The sequence below is a fragment of the Cydia amplana genome, chromosome 4 (genome assembly GCF_948474715.1).
Source record: "Cydia amplana chromosome 4, ilCydAmpl1.1, whole genome shotgun sequence".
NCBI lineage: Eukaryota > Metazoa > Arthropoda > Insecta > Lepidoptera > Tortricidae > Cydia > Cydia amplana.
The window spans coordinates 1,834,887-1,857,081 of record NC_086072.1 but is presented as its reverse complement, the minus strand read 5'-3'; the positions used below and the strand labels follow the sequence as shown (position 1 = coordinate 1,857,081).

Below are 22,195 nucleotides of genomic sequence, written 5' to 3'. Positions count from 1 at the left end.
TAAAGAAGATTCCAATAAACGGATAATTATCAGATAGAACTAACAGATTTTAAAGCAACGGAATGCCGTCGCATTTGCCTTTCGACTTAAATTTGACATTCTAGTCTCGACCTTAAAGACAAATGAAAGTCACGAAATTTTTTCACACATTCTCATGCCAGCGTTCGAAAATACGTACGTACTTATAAAATATCTCCGTGCTATATTATATTTTACAACCGACTTTATCCTATCGTACAATCTCACAGGGCATGGATTTTTTGGAAATGACAACTTCATTTACAAAGTCTCCGTTGACTGGTCTAATTTACGCGAATACGATTGCTAACAAAAGTACAAGTTTATAGAAGTGAATTTCTTGTTTCATTGTTTAAACTGTAGGTATTAGGCACTAATCATTGCTGCCGGGAATCAAGCAAGATAATTAGAAGTCCAAGTATATTTGCTTTTGCATATTACCTATAAAATAAAATTAGATGGAAAGCCGTCAATGATGCTAAAAACTGCTAATTGAGCGCAAAAGATGTCGCTAGTATACCTACTTTGGCAAGTGAAATTTGTAGTAGAAAAAGGCACTTTAAACTCCTAAGGCCCAGCCATACAAACGAAACATCCAAAATTTGCCACTGAAATTTGAACCTAATTGTAGGAAATAGAGGTGATTTTGTGTTGTTTGAAAATTTAACGAAACAAAGCAAAAGCGACTCTGTTCCAATTGAACATGGTTTAAATTACATCGAACTGAATAGCTACTATAGGTAGGACCTTAGGTTCGTGTCTACATTTTTTAAATTTGCCGCTACTTTTTACTGACAAAGCTTCTTTGCCAGAGTATAAGTATATTATAATAAAACTTGGTTAGACCACGCGAGCAATTTAATATTTAGTTTAAAACTATTAAATCACCTCTATAAACTTACGCTTTTAGCGGATAACTGCCATCCCTAATAAGAGACGCCCTAACCCTTTGAACGTCAGACATCGCGCGGCTTCAGCCAAACACCAACCTTAGTGCATTAGGTACAAGGTTCACAATGCGCCGCACACGATAGGCGCTCAAAAGAGAATTTGAAATAGAGGAATATTGTCAAAGTAAAATATGTACTCAGTATATTTGCCATCTTTCGACACGAAGAGTAAATGGCGATACTTTTTGATATTTAACAAATTTAACACGTATCAGTGAAAGAATAAGGATCAAAGTCAAATGGCGTTCTAAAAGTTGGCATTAAATGTACTCCCTGCATAATTTTCTTTGACAATATTCCTCCAGTCTAAATTCTCCTTGGTTAATATTAATAATCTACTACGCGCAAATCCAACCTCCTACCTCGATAAAATCAGAAGAACTCCAACACTTTCCTCTTCAAATACTCCTTCAACGGCGCATAGTAATGATGCCTCAGCGACACCAGCTCCGGTTTCCTCTTGAGCGGCCTGAACACCGCCCAGTCCGTCTCGAACACGAGCAAGGCTACTAGAGCGAGAGAGAGACACACGAAGAGGAAGGAGGGGATGAACGTGCGTAGGAGGGAGAAGGGGCGAGGCGGGGGCGATAGCGCGGGGGCGGGGCGCCAGTCATCGGGGGGCGGGGCGCCCGTGCCGCCAGACTCGGAAGAGGACGGACATGAGTCGCGGAGGGTGTATTCGGTGGCACAAGGGACTGAAACGATGAAAACAATACGTTAGAATGACCTTTTCAGGAAACTGAGAAAACATTAAGAGCCAACAGGAGCTAAGATTTATTTTAGGTAAATATACCCGTCTCGCTAACGGAAGCGGCTCCTAAAACTAGTGCGATAAAGACATGGCGAAAAATCCTGCGTAAAAATATCAAAAATCGAGGTTTCGTACTCGACTGTTTCCTCCTCCAAAACTTAACCAATCGTAACCAAATTTGGAAATCTAAATGATTATGACATTATCTGTGTCGGACCGTTTTGCTTTTTTGACTAATTGATGTCAGTTTTGAATAGCACGCCTCTCATTGCGGCATAGTCAATTAGGCCATTTTGGCCATTTTTGAAGGGCTCTAGCGCCTTAAAAAACAAAAATATCAAAAAAAGCAAAACGGTCCGACACAGATATTGACAATATTAATCTGTGTTGAAAAAATCATTGCTCTAGCTTCAAAACCCACGGAGGAAACAGTCGAGCACGTTTGTATGGAGAAATGACCACTCCTGTTGGCTCTTAACTTGGAAATATTTGGAGTCATTGTTAATCATATTTAATTACACAAACGGGTATACCGCGATATAATTTAATTGTTTTTACTTTTAATTCCGACGTTTCAGCTGAGTTGCACCACCCTGGTAGACCCGTTTGTGTTATTAAATACCTAATAGTTGTCAATAGAGTTGAATATTATATCCGCCATAAATAGCTTCGTATGCGGTAAAGGGTAAAAAACAAGTAATAGTTATTTTCACCTCAGCAGCTCGAACAAGGGTACTTTGCTACTTAAAACAATGATGTTATATAACCATAGATAGGTTATACTCATACTTGAGGAACACAAAAAATACTTCCATATTTATTTCTGTGCCTACGAAGAAATCTGTTATTTTTGATTAATTTTCTCATTCCATCCATCCTTGTCACACTCATTGTTAAACATAAGGTCGTCTCTTTCTCTTTCGGTGTGCGGGAGCTCGTTAGCACGTGCACATTTCTCGCTTGCCCAGCCGAAACTAAAGGCAACTTGTCCAATTTGTCACAAGGTAAGCGCTTCAATTTTGGAACGCCTATAACCTATCTTGTATAAAAGATCACTGAATACGTTAGAATGACATCCTTTTCAGGAAACTGAGAAAACATAGCTAAACTTGGAGATATTTGGAGGCAATGCTAAACAGTTTTGGCGTTATTCATAAACGGCTGCTAACTTAGGGTCAGTTGCACCGTCCGCACTTGACAGACAGGGGGCCGATTTTTGAAATTCGACCGCTCGATTTCGCGTATTTCGTTCAGTAATATCTCCACTAGTAGTCATGTAAATTCTACTAATAGAATTGAAAACGAGTGGTCAATACCACTAGATTCACAATTTTTATCGCTCGTATTTCAATAATCAGCATTTCGCCGTTTTCCACCGATTTTCGAGTGGCGAAATCGAGTGATCGAAATTCAAAAATCGGCCCCCTGACACCCGGCGGTTTACTATGAAACTTTACATACGATAAATAAAATTTTGCGAACATTTTAACGATGACAGACAGTTTGGTGCAACCGACCCTTTATCAGTTGATGATCGTCGTTGGTCCCTATCTGTCGTTATGCCATAAGAGGGACAAACGACGATTATCAACTGATTAACTTAGCAGATGTTAAATGAATTTCACCTTCCGTATTTAATATCTTCATTAAATAGTGCTTAGGGCGTCCGCTAGCGCTGTGCTAACGGACGCGCTAGTGTCTAGACACAGACACACAATTTCATTGCTATGAGAAATAAATTCAGATTTTTGCAACCAATTTTGCCCTGCCTTTCTAAAAAACGCACCTCTTCTCTCAGTGATGAATTAATAGAATTCAAACGACCATGCACTTTTGCAGCAGGTTATACAGTCGGCAATACTAACCGCTTAGTAGCTTTACAATTTTTTATAAATAAATAAAATAAATAGTAAGGGATATCTTACACAGATCAACCTAGTCCCAAACCAAGCAAAGCTTGTACTATGGGTGCTAGGCGACCATATACATACTTATATAGATAAATACATACTTATATCCATAGAAAACACCCATGACTCAGGAACAAATATTTGTGTTCACACAAATAAATGCCCTTACCGGGATTCGAGCCCGGAACCATCGGTTTCACAGGCACGGTCACTACTCACTAGGCCAGACCAGTCATCGACCATTTCTCCGCAGCTGCCTGTAGGTAGACCAACAAGGGTTATTCCCACTAGTTACCACCAAGTTGTTACCAGTGGTAACTACTGGGAATTTTTTTCCACCTTTTACCACTGGTAACTACTGGGAAAAAATATTCCCAGTAGTTACCACCAACTCGGTTTAGTGGTAACTACTGGGAATTTTTATTCCCAGTAGTTACCACCAAAATTTTGTTAGAGTTAAATACTAATAAAAACAGTATAAATAGTAAGAGTATAAATACAGAGTGATTTTGAATTACCTAATAAAATCACTTAAAAAATAATCTAAATGGATTATTAAATTTATTCTTACATATATTATAGTTTTTGTACTAGTACCGGTTAAACTGTTTAACTATATTTTTGGTCACTTTTAAGGCAGTTTACTAAAACACTAATCGACTAACAATTATTTATTAAATCACTCGATATTTATACTATACTATTTATACTGTTTTTATTAGTATTTAACTTTAACAAAGTTTTGGTGGTAACTACTGGGAATAATTTTTCCCAGTAGTTACCAGTGGTAAAAGGTGGGGAAAAAATTCCCAGTAGTTACCACTGGTAACAACTTGGTGGTAACTAGTGGGAATAACCCACCAACAACTCACCCGGCTTGTCGTGACGCAGATCCTGGGGGGCCAGCGCGATGTCGACGGCGGGCCCGGCCAGCAGGCAGGCGCCGCTGCACATCTCTGCCCCCCCTGCTAGGCCCCCACTCTCTTCGAGAGGCGCACTGTGTGTTGATCGAGGCAGGCTACTGTACCCTGGAAGATTATTAACGTTTAGGTATACAAATCTTGTTTACATGTTTTGTGAAAACACCATGCCAGATAAAGATGAAATTATGTTTTGTTCAAATAGGTACAATTAATTTCTCAAAAACATTTATATTTTTACAATAAAGATGCAACTTAATATAAAAAGATGCCAATTAATAATTAATGTAACAACACAAAGTTAATTTAAAAACATACTTAAATTGAGTAAATTATCACACTAAAGTTGCAAACCTTTTAACCCGCCCTTCCTGCATGCCATAAATTATTATTTGAACTTTAAATAAATGTCATATTCTAAGAAAAAGTGACCAAGGCCTCGGTGCCCCAGGCTGGAATCGAACCAGCGTCCTCTGCTATCGCGGCAGGTGCCTGTGCCATTCGGCCACTGGGCTTTTTCTTAGTATATGACATTTATTTAAAGTTTATAATTTATATAGTAGTGTGTCTACTTGAAATAAAAACAAATTAAAATATTTTCTGAAAAATAATTTAATTTGTTCTAATACAATTATTATTTGCTTACATTTTAACTTTAATAATTGTCAATAAAATATAATAACTGACATATACGGTTACGTATGCGATAAAGGTTAATTAGAGACTTAAAAGGTTTTCAACTTCAACCAACTATGCGAACTAAGCGTGTTAAAAAATGGTTAAAAATTGTAAAAAAATACTTCGGTTAAAATAAGGATGCATGACGGTGAGACTTTTTATGGTAAATAAGCAAGCAATTGATCAAAATCTTACCTTATTGTAAATGTCGATGATATACAAGGTATAACATGCTTCAATCTAGTGGAACCAGAACCTCTTAATTTGAAAGGTACACCTTAAATCTTTCAAGAAAAAAAAATGCCAAAAGAAAATTTCACGGTAAACTCCATGTTATTTTTAAAATAAAAAATGGTGCACACAGTGCATAGCGCATATGTTCAAGAAAAAATTAAAGTGAAATAAATGTCATATACTACAAAAAAGTGACTAAGTCCTCCGGTACCCAGGCAGGCTGGAAATTAAAGCTAAAACATAATAGAAGTTAAATTATATTCAGGTTAATAAAATTAAGATAAATATCTAGACTCAATACATAAAACTGAATAGAAAAGAATAGAGAAATGAAGGTGTGATAAAAACAATAAGAAAAGAAAGAAGCGTTTTATTTACCAAATAATATAATAAAGCAATAATTTACTAATAACTATTAAAGCTTACAAAAAATGGTAATAAGTTTTTGTAAAAAAATACAAAAGAATGGCAAACATAACAAAAAAAATATTGACTAGATTTATAGAGTCAGACCGAGAAAAGTCTGCAGCGATTTTGATAGCCCACGCAGTGATAGTGTTATTTTAAACGTCAAACTTCTATGAATGTATGACGTGTAAATAACACTTGCACTGCGTGGGCTATCAAAATCGCTGCAGACTTTTCTTGGTCTAACTCTAATAACAATAATATTCACAAAATTACTGGTAGCACAAAAAATTGTGCATAGCATTAAAAAAAGTTGTGCCTGTCATTTTTTGACTAAGACTAAACAACAAAACCAGTGAAAATTTTGGTCGCATGCAATATTTGCCTGAATACTCTAAATTACTGTTTTATTTTCTGTAAACTGTAGTTTGTCGTTAAAAAATTTGCGATTTGCTAATATGGAATTTATATGAAAACGTGTGTAGTGACGTCACAGTCAACTCGCCTACTTTTTATACTTCCATCCGATTTATTAAATAGAAATTGTGTTTAAAAATAACTGCTATCGATGTTTTTCTAATAATTATCTGGTGCTTTATTTCGTGCACGGTGTGAAATAATTTATTTTAAGTATAGGAAAGTACCCAATTATTGCGATAATTACCAAAGACTATAATTATCTGGATAATTTCAAATCCTGGTGATGGTTATAATATACATAATTACATATTACAAGAATTTTGGCACAAGAAAAAAACAGCGACCCTTAGGCCCACTCTACTAACCCGGAGTTAACCGACACCTGGAGTTACCATGGTTACCAGTACAATTTGACACTAGGTTAACGATTTAACCGCTTAACCCCGGGTTAGTGGGATGGTGCAAGTGGGCCTTACATAGTTATACAGGAGGGTTAGGTTCAGTACGCATGCTGGCATAGAACCATATTGAGGACCAGAGATTATTACAGACGGACTGTTAATGAGTGGGGTCGTACAGGCTCGTTAGGTTGAGTAAGCGGGTCATACACATTTGTGACGTTCCACGGTAAAAGGTACCTTATGGCCGCTGGCGCTTACGTCGCATAGCGGCGCAATAATATTGGAGCGGCGTTAATAATAGCGTAAGCGCCAACCGCCATAAGGTACCTTTATCCGTGGGACGTCACATTTTATTATTTTTTTCAGCACTTGAGACCCAAATGAGAATATGTAACGGGATATATATCATCAGGTGACAACTTGGAGGATATAATCAAACGGAGACGCCATGTCTGTAATTTTCTGTACAAAACCGTCTGCCGATTTTTGCGGGGGAGGGGAACGTCAAATGTATGCGTAACGTAAAAATAGCCATGTCAGATAAACGTCAGTCCATACATTGTGTATGACCGTTGGCCGCCTATTTTCGACAGAGGGGAAAGCCTGTTAATGGCTACTCCGTTTAGTTGTATCCTCCAAGGGTGACAAGTAAGTCACTAATTACTATAAAATATTTAAACAAAAATCAACCTTATTTTCGTACTAATATGGTTCACTATGGCTATGAACTTGTGGTGGTACTTAGTGACTTTCGCCTGTCACCTGACGATATGTAACGAGGCCGTAGGGCTAAGATGGTCGGTTCTTTGTCATTTGTCACCATCTAACAAGTAAGCGCGAAAGTGACGCATGGCGCGACAAGTGATAAAAATGCGACCATGATACCGCTGCAGAGTCGTTAATTTTTATTGTATTGTCCATAGAAGTCACCTTTTTAAAAGCTTTTATTTAACTTGCCCTGTTGGTATATTATACAGAGTGTTGCCTGTAACACGAGCAAATAATTAAAACGTATACTATACTCCTCAAACTAAACAACTTTGAAAAATTATGAATCCTTTAGACTTCCTCTTTTTCATACAAAATAAATATTGCCTTCATTGTACGCTGACATCAGTGTGTTTGACGTTGCTTGTCACACTTTAAACATAACAAAATTTTCAATACATTGCCTCTTAGAATAAACTTTAAAGTGTAATAAAAATCAAAACATAAGTTATTTTTAAAAGTTGCCGAACAAATGTTGGTCATTGAGGAGTACAGCCTATAGTTTAATTTATTGCTCCTGTTACAGGAAACACCCAATCTTGGAAGCTAAATTATTCTTAAATGTGTTTGACCTAAGCGTGTTAGCATAGCACTTGTGTTGTAAGCCTATATTATGGAGCGTGCTTATCTTCTAATATAAAAGTAAGTTTAGGCAGCACCGTTAGGTTGAGCGGGCGTGCTGACATAGAACTTGTGTATGACGACATGTATGGTGTGTTTACCGAAGTTGGAAGCTAAATTATTGTTAAATGTGTTTGACCCAAGCGTGTTAGCGTAGCACTTGTGTTGTAAGCCTATATTATGGAGCGTGCTTATTTTCTAATACAAAAGTAAGTTTAGGCAGCACCGTTAGGTTGAGCGGGCGTGCTGACATAGAACTTGTGTATGACGACATGTATGGTGTCTTTACCGAAGTTGGAAGCTAAATTATTCTTAAATGTGTTTGACCCAAGCGTGTTAGCGTAGCACTTGTGTTGTAAGCCTATATTATGGAGCGTGCTTATCTTCTAATATAAAAGTAAGTTTAGGCAGCACCGTTAGGTTGAGCGGGCGTGCTGACATAGAACTTGTGTATGACGACATGTATGGTGTGTTTACCGAAGTCGCCCGTCATGGGGGTTGAGGGGGTGGCGGGGACGCTCGACGCTTTCCGCTTGCCGCCCTCCTCCTGAACACACATAAGGGTGAATCAACTTTTAGAACACTATATCGTGTCCCTAGAGAAGTCGATTTTTAGGGTTCCGTACCCAAAGGGTAAAAACGGGACCCTATTACTAAGACTCCGCTGTCCGTCCGTCCGTCCGTCCGTCCGTCCGTCCGTCCGTCTGTCACCAGGCTGTATCTCACGAACTGTGATAGCTAGACAGTTGAAATTTTCACAGATGATGTATTTCTGTTGCCGCTATAACAACAAAAACTAAAAACAGAATAAAATAAAGATTTAAGTGGGGCTCCCATACAACAAACGTGATTTTTGACCGAAGTTAAGCAACGTCGGGCGGGGTCAGTACTTGGATGAGTGACCGTTGATGGTGCGGAACCCTCCGTGCGCGAGTCCGACTCGCACTTGGCCGGTTTTTTTAAAAACCATGGTGATTTTTACAAGCATACCTATGTATGTACGGGTCAAATTTTGCAAGTGAAATTTGACCCACTTCCCGACTTCCAATGAAGCTGAAAATTTGCATACATATGTATGTTGGGATGACAATGCAATATTATGGTACCATCGAGCTGATCTGATGATGGAGACAGCAGGTGGCCATAGGAACTCTGATAAAACAAACCTAATTGTTTTTGGGGTATTTAGAATTGTCTCAAGAGTTGTCAGTGGAAAGAAAAGTACAGTCAGCGATAAAAACTTGTACCAAAAATTTAAATTTTGCCAAAAACTTATTTAACTTTTTTTTTACACGGTTTTAAAAAATGGTGTGTCCCTGATTTTTGTATGGGAGAAAACTTTTTTCTGATGTTTACCTGTGAATCCCTAGGTGCCAGTAGGCCATCTCGTTCTAGTATCTCTCGCTCTGTGCGTCCCACGTATTTGAACTTGGTGCCCCACGAGAACAGACCTCCACCGGAGTACACACATGCGTCTGATGATGATGCCAATCTGAATGGGAAAAAGTAACGTGTTACAGTTTGGCACAGGACTGTCTCATTTCAAACATAGACAGAGAGAATCATAGGCAGACATAATACTTCTGTATAGATAGAGTTATAAAAATACAACAAATGGATGGCATGTCTGTTTTGTGAAGTCGAGTTTTTGAGCTTCGTATGGAAACACATCAAATATAGTCTGGCAAACACAACTTGTCAGTTAGAAAGAACCGGGGAAACTATACTCATCCCATTGTTTTCGGTGCCAGTACTAGCGTAAGACAAAGTCAGTACAGTCAGCAGCAGAAGATGCTAAGCGGGCCAGGTGTTCAGAATAATCTTGACGCGACATTATTGTTAAGATAATAAGAGCGTATCAAAGTAATTTTGAACACCTCGCCCGCTTAGCTACTTCTACTGGTGACTGTACTGTCTTTGTCTTACGCTAGTACTGGCACCCAAAACAATGGGATGAGTATAGTTTCCCCGGTTCTTTCTAACTGACAAGTTGTGTTTGCCAGACTATATTTGATGTGTTTCCATACGAAGCTCAAAAACTCGACTTCACAAAACAGACATGCCATCCATTCGTTGTATTTTTATAACTCTATCTATACAGAAGTATAAAAAAAAATTGATTTTACAAGACATTTTATGTTACAATTACCCGTAAATACTAATGTCAGAAGCAATCCATGGGTCTTCATTTTCATACTACCTAATTGACAGATTTACAATAATTCCAACACCAGAAAACGAATGTGTCCCATACACGCCAGTCTAAAATCAACCTTTATACATTACAGTAAGGTTGGAAGTTGGAAGCATCTCATACATTTTTTTACCTATTGTCTATGTCCGTAGTCCGTAATGCAGAGACAGTATTTCCATACTATATGATAACGAATGTGTCTCATATCCGCCAGAGCGGCGCCACGGTCGCGCACAGACTTGACCGGCATTCAACAATAGCCGTCACAAAAATAGACCTTAAAGCTTTCATATAAGATCGACTATAGGGTATTTGACACCAAGCATGAAATAAAGCACCATATAATTATTATAAAAACATAGATAAGTAGCAGTTATTTTTAAGAACAAGTCCTATTTAATAAATCGGATAGAAATATAAAGAGTAGGTCAGTTGACCGTGACGTCACGATGTAATGTTTCATATAAATTCCACATTAGCAAATCGTTTTGACAGTTCTAATAAAGAAACTGATTTGACTAGTAGGAAAATACCCTATAGCCGACATAAGATACAGATAGATAAAGCATTTATTGTCACAACAGGGATTTTAAATTACAATTTTTTTACACACTTAAGCTATACTTAACCTAGACAGTATATGTATAAATAAGCTCTAATTACATTCTATGTGACAATTGGACAGTCTCAGCTAATGTGCTGGAAGCCCCGCCTTTTATTGCGTGGTTTCAGCGCAGTTTCAGAAATTCAGGCGGTGACACAAGGCGACTGCTAAGTACTAACTACTAACTTATACTATACTATATATATAAAAATGGACCTTAACGCTTTCATATAAGATCGAGTATAGAATGAAGACTCACGTAAAGAACAGCATCTGCTCGATGGCGCAGCACCACACGTGGCGACACGCCGGCCCGTTCGGACACTTGAAACCGACCGTGTGCTTTTTCTGAAAACAAAAGGGACTTTTAATTTTTGCACACTTACACTTAATACCTACAGATATATTTCGCAATGTTCCTTCTGGGCTACGTCGATGAAAATTTTGTACGATGTACAATATAAATTGGTTCATATTTGAAAAAAAAATGGTGTGTGTACCAAGAGTCGAACTTGTTATACAGTTGTTAAAAAAAAAATTTACAAGAATTTAAATGGTTAGGAGGGTCATATTTTTTTAATATATAGCTTTTAGTCTCATTAATATTTGTAAAAAATTTGAAATTCGTCACTTTCATAGTTCAAAAATAAATAAAACAGTTTTGGGGTTAATCGGGTGTTTTTCACCCCCAGGGGGTAACAGAGCGATGAAACTTTGTGCAGGGTATTACCTCTTCAAAGGGCATCGTTTGATTATAGTTTCGACCCAAAAACGCTGGGGGCAATTTTTCAAAGGCTATCCTGCTATACCCTTTAATATGACACAAATTATTTGGAAATAGAGTTGATTTTCCTATGTGTCACGTTTAAAAAAAAGAATTTAAAGTGTATCCTCAACCTGTCTTGCCTTTATATTAATAACTTGCTAAAAATAGAACATGTCCTTTAAAAAACCGGTCAAGTGTGAGTCGGACTCGCGTTCCAAGGGTTCCGTACATTACCCAATTTTTAACGATGTATTTTTTTATGTGGAACGTGAATGAAATGTCTTTAAAAAACCCCGTAAGGGTCGGATCAAAAAATACGTAATTAAGTCCGACTCACGCTTGACTGCACATATTTAATAGGTTTTCCTGTATAGGTAAAGAACTATTTTTTATATTTTTTTCAAAATTTTAGACCCAGTAGTTTCGGAGATAAAGGGGGGGGACTGGTCGAACAGACAGACAGACGCACGAGTGATTCTATAAGGGTTCCGTTTCTTTTTCCTTTTGAGGTACGGAACCCTAAAAAGATAGGTTAAAAGGCAAGTGTTGGGTGTATAATTAATCACTACATAGTATAAAACAAAGTCGCTTCCCGCTGTCTGTCTGTCTGTATGCTTAGATCTTTAAAACTACGCAACGGATTTTGATGCAATTTTTTTTTAATAGATAGACTGATTCAAGAGGAAGGTTTATGTATTTTGTTAACCCGTGCGAAGCCGGGGCGGGTCGCTAGTGTACAATAAATAAATAATATCTTACCTCAGGATAGTTGAGGTGTACAATAAACATCCGGCCCTCAAAGTTGATCTTGTGCACTTCGTTCCACTTAAAATGGTGCGTTTTCCTACTGCCCTGGAACGTTAGGATGCCGCTGTGGTTGATTCCCAGGTACAGCTGGTTGCCCCTGTGGTCCTGGCAACCAAACAAAAGGGTTTAGTTAGGGGAAAAGGATATGGGTCAAATCCTGGCAACCAAACAAAAGGGTTTAGTTAGGGGAAAAGGATATGGGTCAAATCCTGGCAACCAAACAAAAGGGTTTAGTTAGGGGAAAAGGATATGGGTCAAATCCTGGCAACCAAACAAAAGGATTTAGTTAGGGGAAAAGGATATGGGTCAAATCCTGGCAACCAAACAAAAGGGTTTAGTTAGGGGAAAAGGATATGGGTCAAATCCTGGCAACCAAACAAAAGGGTTTAGTTAGGGGAAAAGGATATGAGTCAAACATTGACAGTGTGACAGCTACTTTAAGTGTAGGGCTGATGATATGAATTTAATCATCACATTCCTTGCGTTATCCCGGCTTTTTGCCACGGCTCATGGGAGCCTCGGGTCCGCTTGGCAACTAATCCCATTGGCGTAGGCACTAGTTTTACGAAAGCGACTGCCATCTTACCTTCCAACCCAGACGGTAAACTAGGCCTTATTAGGATTAGTCCGGTTTCCTCACGATGTTTTCCTTCACCGAAATCACTGGCAAATATCAAGTGATATTTCGCACACGAGTTCCGGAAAACTCATTGGCGACCTCCGAATTGAAAGTCGGACGCTCTTACCGCTAGACAACCAGCGCTTTAATTCATGATATGAATTTAATATAAGTAATACGAAATAAACGATTAAACAGTTATTATAATAAGTTTTTGAGCGACTCAAAATTCATAAGGTATGTAAAATTTATTGTGCACCATAAAGTTAAAAAATATACAAAAAGCGAAATACAAGCTTAAGATTAAGACTAGGTAACAAGAGGCGGTCTTATCGCTAAAAAGCGATCTCTTCCAGACAACCTTTAACAACAATATGTTACCTTAACAGGATGTGGATCGACGCCGTAAGTATCAAGTTGGCAGGAAATTTTGAGGAAAGTCCGCTCGGCCTCCTGAGTGGACATGCCTTTGACGCCCCCGCTGCCCCCTGGAGTACCCTCTACCGGCTCCCTATGTAACTCCTGCAATCAGATTATAATTACCAATCAATTTATTTATTTATTTATTTATTTAAACTTTATTGCACAAAAGAAAAACTTATCGTACAAAAGGCGGACTTAATGCCAAAAGCATTCTCTACCAGTCAACCTTAAGGCAAAGCAGAGAGATTGTGGGCGGTGCAACTGCTACTACTACTAACAAAAATTTAATATAAACCGCAAAGCTAATTTAAAAAAATTAACACATAATATACACGATACATATAATATAAATACATATACCTAACAATTTAAATATATACAATAAAATATATAAATTATATAACTAAAACTAGGAATCCTTCATTCTACCAGCAAAGAAAGCACGCACCGATTTCTTAAAAGCGAACTTGTTTGGGGCATTTTTAATACTAAGGGGGAGTCGGTTCCAAAGGCGCGCTACCTGCACGCAGAACGAATCAATCAATCAAACAATTTGCTATCAATGGAACAACATTCCTCCGCCAATACGTCATTTAAAAAATAAATTCAATTTTAAAATTAAATATCGTTTACACCTTTTAAACCATCAAAAACTTCAAGGCTGAATCTCCCTCCTAGATGATGTAGTCTCATTTATATTTATGTTCAATTTATGTTCAATTTAAAATTTTAGTAAATTCTTAGGGTAACATCTAAATTTAATGTCAATAATAATGTACTCGCTTAAAACAAGTCCGGGAACGGATACTACTAAATCTCATGCACAGAAGCACGTGCCAGTACACACACAACACGCAACATGAGCATCATTACCTAAGTTAAGTAAGATTTATAAGAATTAAGCATTGTACAGTCTTTTCATTTTTGTAAAAGGTCCTGGCAGAATATCAGCGATGTGACTAGCCGCATCACCATGCTGAGCCAGCGCCTATTCTCTGCCACGACATATGGTTTTGTATTTGTTTTATTTTCATTTACTTTAAGATTTTGTAAACTAATTTTTATGTTAATTTTAAGCTGCATGTCTTCTTTCATCTATGTACCATGTATGTTGTGGAAACGAATAAAGTTTTTATCTATCTATACTGGGTCAACCAAATCTTGTCAGTAGAAAAAGGCGGCAAATTTGAAAAATCGCGGGTTAGCAACACTACGTTTGAATTGTTCGAAAATCGTGTGTCATTTATATCTTATCTGTGGAACTGTTTTGTTTACATTTCATCGTTGTTCGATGTACATTGCTGCTTTTTGTTCGTTTCTTAGGGATACCATACTTTAGTTTGCTTTACATTGCTACTGACATATCCGGCTTGACAGACTATATCTATCTATCAGATTAATTATTGTGTGACCGCATCTTCAAGACAAAGTTTGATTTTGCGAGCCACATTAGGGCATTTCATAATCCGGATAAGAATTGTTGATTGAGTCGCCATTGCCGGATACTGCAAGTAAGATTGATGATGATGATGTAACTCTTGCAATCAGATTATAATTATAATCATACTAGCTTTTGCCTACGACTTTGTGTGCGTGGAATCAGTTCCAGCAGTTAGTTAGAATAAGTATAGCGCCTTGATAAAATCTAATGGCAATAATAATAATAATATTTTGAGCATAATATGATTAATTGCTTACACCAATTAACAGGTAATTCATTATTTTTTCATTTCCACCCCCCTTTTCACACTTTGCAGCTTAAGTGTGAAGAGGTGCAGACAGACAGACCCAATTTGCTTTAGACGTAGTACTAACTTAGACGCCTAGATGGATATTTTCCAATTTGTATCTAACGGTGTCACTCATATGTAAGACCAATACTTTTATTGTATCCTGTGATTAGAAGAAATATATACCTACTTCATCTGCTTCGGTGTTTCTCATTCAAGATCCCTCAGCGCCTACACCCCGAGTCTTACTTGCCTTTCTCTCGAAAATAACACTTATAAAAAGGAACTTACTTGTATTCTAGCTTCAATAGCGTCCGTTTGTCTGAGCAGCAGTCTCATTTCTGTCACGTAGTTACCCACATGGATATTCGGGTCGTAGTCGCCAAGCTCAACTGAAAAAAAAAAAGTACATTCATCCTTAATTCAACAACATCAAAATACAGGGCCTAGCCTTTTTGTGAATCAGTAATTCCTATTTGACTAGGAATTTCCTATTTTTCGCACTTGTATCGTAAATGGGTGAATCAACTTTTTCTTGTCACTCGTTGCCATGGTTACTTTCTCCTGGATCACTCTTTAAAACCTAATTTTTAGGCATTTAAATTCACCAAACACGCTTTTTTGTGATACTTATAAACCCTTTCTATAGAGGGTTGTCTACCAAGCGTGTCAGAAGAAGGTGGTGTACAATCTCTTCTAACAAACTATGCTACTATTGTCTCTTGGCTGACCGGATAGAATAACAACAAGAAATAGTTGATCCACCCAAATAACTATTAAATATGCAAGTAAACAATATGAATTCATACTTTGAATAATTAGGGCTCCAAGCATAGCTGCCTCATTAGAAGTGCAATACAATCTCCCATGCAGCAGGTCCCTCTTCAGCTGTAGATAGATCTGGAACCTGGTGACATCTTCCTTGAGTAGCAGCGGGTTGGGCGGGTAGAACTTCACTCGGAAACTGAACAGTATTGGCGATGCATCTGTGAAGCATGGGAATCATAATAAAAAAGTCTTAGTGATAGGGTCCCGTTTTTTACCCTTTGGGTACGGAACCCTATCTTATCTTATTGTTTTCGGGGGCCCTTGCGGATACACTTCGACCCATAGGGATCTTTTGTGCAATTACCCCCTAGAGAAGACGGTACGGAACCCTAAAAAAGTAGCAAAGGAATTTATTAAATTTAAAAAGTGCATGAACCTGGGATCGGAACTGGTTTTTAGCAAAAACTTCAACTATTTTTCGAATTATTATATTCTCGAAATGTAGGTCTCAGTTGTGTTTTTAGGTAACAACTTCGTGTTATTAGATTGCCCGATTAGAAATTAAATAATTAGCAAAGAATCAAAAAATATGGTCTCAGTCCCATACAAAAAATACCGGTATCCAATCTGTGGCATGATCTGTTGGTAATAGGAATATTATGTTGGCTTAACCTATAGCATCCCACAGTCCTAATGCTAGTAGAAATTACCTCCCAATTAAATTTAAATCATTCTTAAATTGACAGAGTTGCTTTTGTTTTTTGTTGTTGAACAAATTTGTTTTCAAAATTAAACAAATTTAATTATATTTCCTAATAGGCAGGGCCGGATTAACCCTAAGGCAGAGTAGGCAACTGCCTATGGGCCCCGCCTTGGCTAGGGGGCCCCGCCTCGGCTAGGGGGCTTCGGCGGCCCCGCGCGCGCCAAAAAAAAATGTGTTTCATGTAGCCAAAATTCATAAATATTTTTTATCGTACCTACTTATACCTAATGTCCAATATCAGTTTCTCAGACACACAATCATCAAATGATTATGTAAATTATGCTATTTTATAGCTTTTAAAGTCTGTAAATCGAGCTCGAATTTCAGGCTCCCGGGCCTAAAACCTCATTAATGAAACTTCGGCCCCCCTAGTAACTCTTGTATGATACATATAATTGTTAAGTAACATTTGACGATTGGTTCGTATCAGAGCGCTGCTTTCTTACAGCTCGACCTTCGGCGTCGCTTTTTAACAAATATAAACATTGATTTCAGAAGCTTAGCCTTTTGCCTTGCATGAAAGCTCACCTCGCTGGTTATAAGTACGCTTCGGGCTTGTTAAGTATGTGGAGATTGTTGAGCTCGACCTTCAGCCTCACATTTTACCTCAATTTTTGGTTCGTCTACTAAATCTCTTCTTCAACTTAGCCTTTGGCCTTGCTGCGCCAAGTTCGGCCTGCGGTCTCGCTTTTTAACACAATGGACATTGGTTAGCGTCTGTGATCTAGCTGAGCTTATCCTGAAGCACGGCTTTGACCTTGCATGAAAGCTCGCCTCACTGGGTAACTTCGGATTTTTAGGCCTTTTTAACACGCTTTCACAATTTTTTCACAAAAAATTTCGCGCTCGCTGCGCTCGCGATTTTAATTGCTTTTCCGATTTACCCAGTACTTACATGCTAGTTTGACTGGTTAATGAATAGTCATTTAAACACTATGTAAAATATTTATTATTAGGTTAATTTTAATCATGTGACTCGTATGGTCGGACATTCGCTGTTCAGCCTCGCAAAATATTTAACTACTTATTGAGAAAAAAAAGAGCTCTCCCCACACTGGACACAGGGAGGAATCGGCAAAAACTAATATAAAAAACCTTTATGTCCACACAAGAGCGAAAAATACATCGTTCGGCATGTTCGGATCGGCTCAACCGACACCTGAAGGTTGAAATTAAAACCGCAAACTTACTTCCCTGTACTGAACAACTGAACTTACGAGGGGCGTTCAAAATATTCTCGGTATTGATATCTTACGACCTCTTCTAAAATTTCTTTCGTTACTGGCCGCTAAGGTTTATTCATTGACATTAAAAAAAAGTATAATTCGAACCGAGATGGTCTTTTGTTTTTCTGCAATTGCTGAACAAACATGAACATCATGTGCGAATTGACAATGTTAACTAAATTAGAACATCGATGCGTGATAAAATTCTTGACAAAACAGGGTAAAAATCAAAAAACCATAAAAGAGGAAATGGATTGTGTTTACCGTGAGTCTGCTCCTTCTTTATCTACCATTCAAAAGTGGTCAAGCGAGTTTAAACGCGGAAGGGAGAGTATTGAAGATGACCCTAGACCTGGCCGGCCTGTAGTAGCTACTTCACAAGAAAATATTGATAAAGTGGAAAAACTTATATTGGAAGATGGTCGAGTGAAGGTAAAATCTATAGCACAAGTAACCAATCTCTCTATTGGTACCGTACATGATATTATACATGACCATCTTAATATGTCAAAAGTAAGTGCAAGATGGGTTCCGCGAATGCTGACTCGGCTTCAAAAAGACATGCGTGTAGCTTGTTGTTCCGATTTTATTGACCTGTGCGGTGAAAATCCTGATGAGGTGCTGCAAAGAATAGTTACTGGAGATGAAACCTGGGTTCATCATTATGACCCAGAGAGTAAACAAGAGTCCATGCAGTGGCACATTAAGGGTTCAGCTCATCCCAAGAAGTTTAAGGTCATCCCTTCAGCTGGCAAGGTCATGGCCACGATATTTTGGGATTGTGAAGGAGTATTACTAATCGATTATAAAGAAAAAGGTGTAAATATCACAGGACAGTACTACGCTAACATTCTACGTCAATTAAAGGATGTAATTAAAGAAAAGAGGCGAGGAAAGTTAACCAAAGGTATTCTGCTTCTGCATGACAACGCCCCCGTCCATACTGCTCATATTGCCAAGGCAGCTATTGTTGAATGTGGGTTTAAAACTGTTACTCACCCACCGTATAGTCCGGACTTAGCCCTCAGCGACTTCTTTTTGCTCCCCAATCTTAAAAAGGATCTGCGTGGAAATAAATTTTCTGACGATGAAGCATTGAAGGCGGCAGTGGAGGAGCATTTTTACACGAAAGATAAAAATATTTTTACGAGGGATTAAAAAAAATAATTGATCGATCTTTTAAGTGTATGAACATAGGGGGGGAGTATATTGAAAAATAAAAATATCAAACTTTTCGTACTTGTTTGTTTTCATTCCCATACCGAGAATATTTTGAACACCCCTCGTATGTATGCAGAATTAACTGTAAGGGGGCCCCGAGCATTGCACTGCCTCCCTAGGCAGCCCCTGCCCAGACATGCTTAATCCGGCCCTGCTAATAGGTACCATTGACTCAAATTTGTCTGCCAATTTTTCTTGTATGGTGGGCCACTAAAGTCTATTTTTTTATTTGGTAGACTGAAATGACGACATTTCATAGTATGAAATGACATTTTATGTTCATACTATGAACTGTCATTTCAGTCTACCGAATAAAAAAAATAGACTTTAGAGGTCAATATTAAATTGTGAGCTATTAAAATTGGAATTAGCTATTAAATTGGAAGATGCAATAGTTGTTATTGTTGTTACACAAGAATTACCTTTGACTTGTTTCAATATTAACTTCGCCATATGCAGCCAGTGCTGAAAAACAGATGATTAATAAATAATCAATAATTTAAATATAGAAAATATTTAAAGGATAATGTTTATATGGTCGTCTCACCCTCTGACCGCCGGCGTCCACATATCGCAGCCCGAAATAATCAGTCTCCGTGAGGTTTAATTGTTGGCACACATGCTCTAGCAAATACTTGCCCTTATAACTCGGCTGAAACGTAAACCAGCCATCAATATACAACATTTTTAATATTACTTAAGTTTTAACGATATTAGCGAAGTATTACTTACGTGGAATTCACATTCTAATATCTCTGTATCCTCTAAAAGTCGCACTGTACATTTATAAACAATATCGCCTCGACTTTTGAACATGTCGGTTTGTGCTGTTTACACGTGTTTTTTATGATACAAGCTTACATTTACTAATTTAACATTTTTAATTAAATCCACTGCATTAACTTTGTTTTGGTTCCATTTATAAATTAGTGATAATTTTCATTTGTTTCACAATTTTCGCATTAGAACATTAGAATTTTTTGTATGAATGAGGTGGGGAGGGGAAGGGACAGATGATGACATTTCTTCGATGGCTCTCGTTCAGAATTAAAAAGAAAAGCATTTTTTTAAACGTACCTACTCCTGAAAATATTGTTTTGTAATTTCATTAAACTGTAAAATAACAAATTATAAAACTTTTATTATATGCTTATATTTCACTTTAGTAAAGTTAAGTAAAAAAACTCTAGTTATGACCAAAGAATATAATACTCACTAAAGGTAGTTATGACCGTTAAGGACAAAGTTGTGTCATTTCTTACTCATTAAATCAATAGTAAACTCAGAAAGTAGTTTTAACAATGGAATTAGATTGAATCATTAAAAATTGCATTATGCTAATTTTAACATATTATTAGTCGTTATTTCCGAACGTATCAATTTAACCTGCCTCTTGCAGGTAGTGACGTCATAAACCTTCTCTACTTACCAGTGTGAAAATTTATTACCCAGTATAAGGGAAATAATAGAATATTAACTGAATGTTTTCTGTTCAAATAAGATTTAACCCTTTAACCATTTGTGGTAAAGGGGCAATTAATGTTATTATACTAAATCTAGGAACTTGCTTCCGCGAAAAACTTTTACATTTATTCAAAATATATAATATGCTTATTTTGATATAATCAAGTATGTTTGACAACCATAGAAGTATTTTCCCTATTTATTTAAGGAGGTGAAATATTTTTCTCATGGACTCTATTTATGCGGTTAAGCAAATACCTACTTAACAACTCGTTGTAAAATATAAAGGTTTTCGTAAATATACTCATTTCATACTTTTATAACTACCACGGGACTTAATCGCGTAAGACTTACGTTTATTTATGGCCTGACGTTTCGAACGTGAATTACGTTCGTGGTCACAGGCAGGCTGGCGAGGAATTGTATCAACATCTTCTTGCTGCGCGGGTTTTGCGAACTACCCGTACTTGATCTTGATTATTATTCACTTGTACGTTAGGGTTGTCACTGCCTACTCACATCACTCACGACATCCGATGGTATGAGATGGGATATTTTTTCACCCTTACATTTGCTAATCACTGGATTCCACGAAGACGAAATCCCCTGTCCCTCATTCTGATTGAAATTTTTGTTTTCTGATTTCAATTGCTTCACGTACTTTCCTGCTGTAGTAAAGACGTTCGTGTTGTAATGTCACGTTCGAAACGTCAGGCCATAAAGAAACGTAAGTCTTACGCGATTAAGTCCCGTGGTAGTTATAAATGTATGAGTGAGAATCGTGTTATAGTCGAATTATGCCTATTTACATTATTTGACACATTATGACTGACGATCTCTATAGAGAGATGTAAGGATGTAGCTAACCCAAATCGATTGTCACAGCAAGCGATTACGATTGGATGGCACCTAGACTGAGGTATCGATTTGTGACGTTTAATGAATTTTTATTTGAGATTCAAATAAAGCTAGAATTATATGGTTAATAAATAATAATAATAAATTTAATAATGCTTTGTTGCGACCTAAAATGAAAAAATATATCGATTTTCTTAGTTAGACTACTACCGATTCATAACGGTGGTGTCCGGCCAACCCTAAATTTAAAAAAAAGACGTACAACGTAAACGTTCGCAGTGCAATTGTCTTCCTTTCCTTTGTGATTTCGATGTGCAAGACATTTTACGTTGTATTGCTGTTGTGAGTGACATGTATCAAATAATGCAAATAGGAATAATCCGACTATAGTTTAAATCATTTCAATTTAAAACAAATGACACTTAATAAACTTTCCGATATTTCGGACTTTTTTTTCATCGTACACCGTTAAAAATAGTACGTATTATCAGAAAGTTTGAGGTATTATTAAGACACAAATAATAATAAAACTCGATTTATCGATGCCAACGATAACAATGCTCTCCCTAACAGTCACAACACACTACCACACCTAACATCATTAAGACCATAAAGATCGGACGCCTGCGACGGGCAGGGCACGTGATACGAATGGACGAGGCCAGAGTACCCC

At 37.4% G+C, this 22,195-nt stretch overlaps 1 protein-coding gene across 1 annotated transcript; it reads right to left on the bottom strand.

Annotated features, from left to right (window-relative positions):
- Positions 1–1,293: 1,293 nt before the first annotated feature.
- Positions 1,294–20,208, bottom strand: LOC134663117 (FERM domain-containing protein 5). The gene is made up of 12 exons (XM_063519451.1): positions 19,933–20,208; positions 19,748–19,852; positions 19,623–19,665; positions 16,032–16,208; positions 15,514–15,614; positions 13,451–13,591; positions 12,403–12,555; positions 11,137–11,225; positions 9,436–9,571; positions 8,557–8,626; positions 4,502–4,657; positions 1,294–1,663 (listed from the first exon to the last, which is right to left on the bottom strand). The coding sequence occupies exons 1-12, from the start codon at positions 20,014–20,016 to the stop codon at positions 1,341–1,343; spliced, it is 1,578 nt and encodes a 525-aa protein (XP_063375521.1). The 5' UTR covers positions 20,017–20,208; the 3' UTR covers positions 1,294–1,340.
- Between the last annotated feature and the right edge of the window lie 1,987 nt (positions 20,209–22,195).

Excerpts from the sequence above, each read along its gene's own strand:
- LOC134663117 (XM_063519451.1), bottom strand. The coding sequence starts at position 20,016 with ATGTTCAAAAGTCGAGGCGATATTGTTTATAAATGTACAGTGCGACTT. Across the intron at positions 15,615-16,031 it reads TGGAGCCCTAATTATTCAAA|TTGAGCTTGGCGACTACGAC; the intron begins GTATGAATTCAT and ends TTTTTTTTTCAG. Across the intron at positions 9,572-11,136 it reads GAGCAGATGCTGTTCTTTAC|ATTGGCATCATCATCAGACG; the intron begins GTGAGTCTTCAT and ends TTTCCCATTCAG.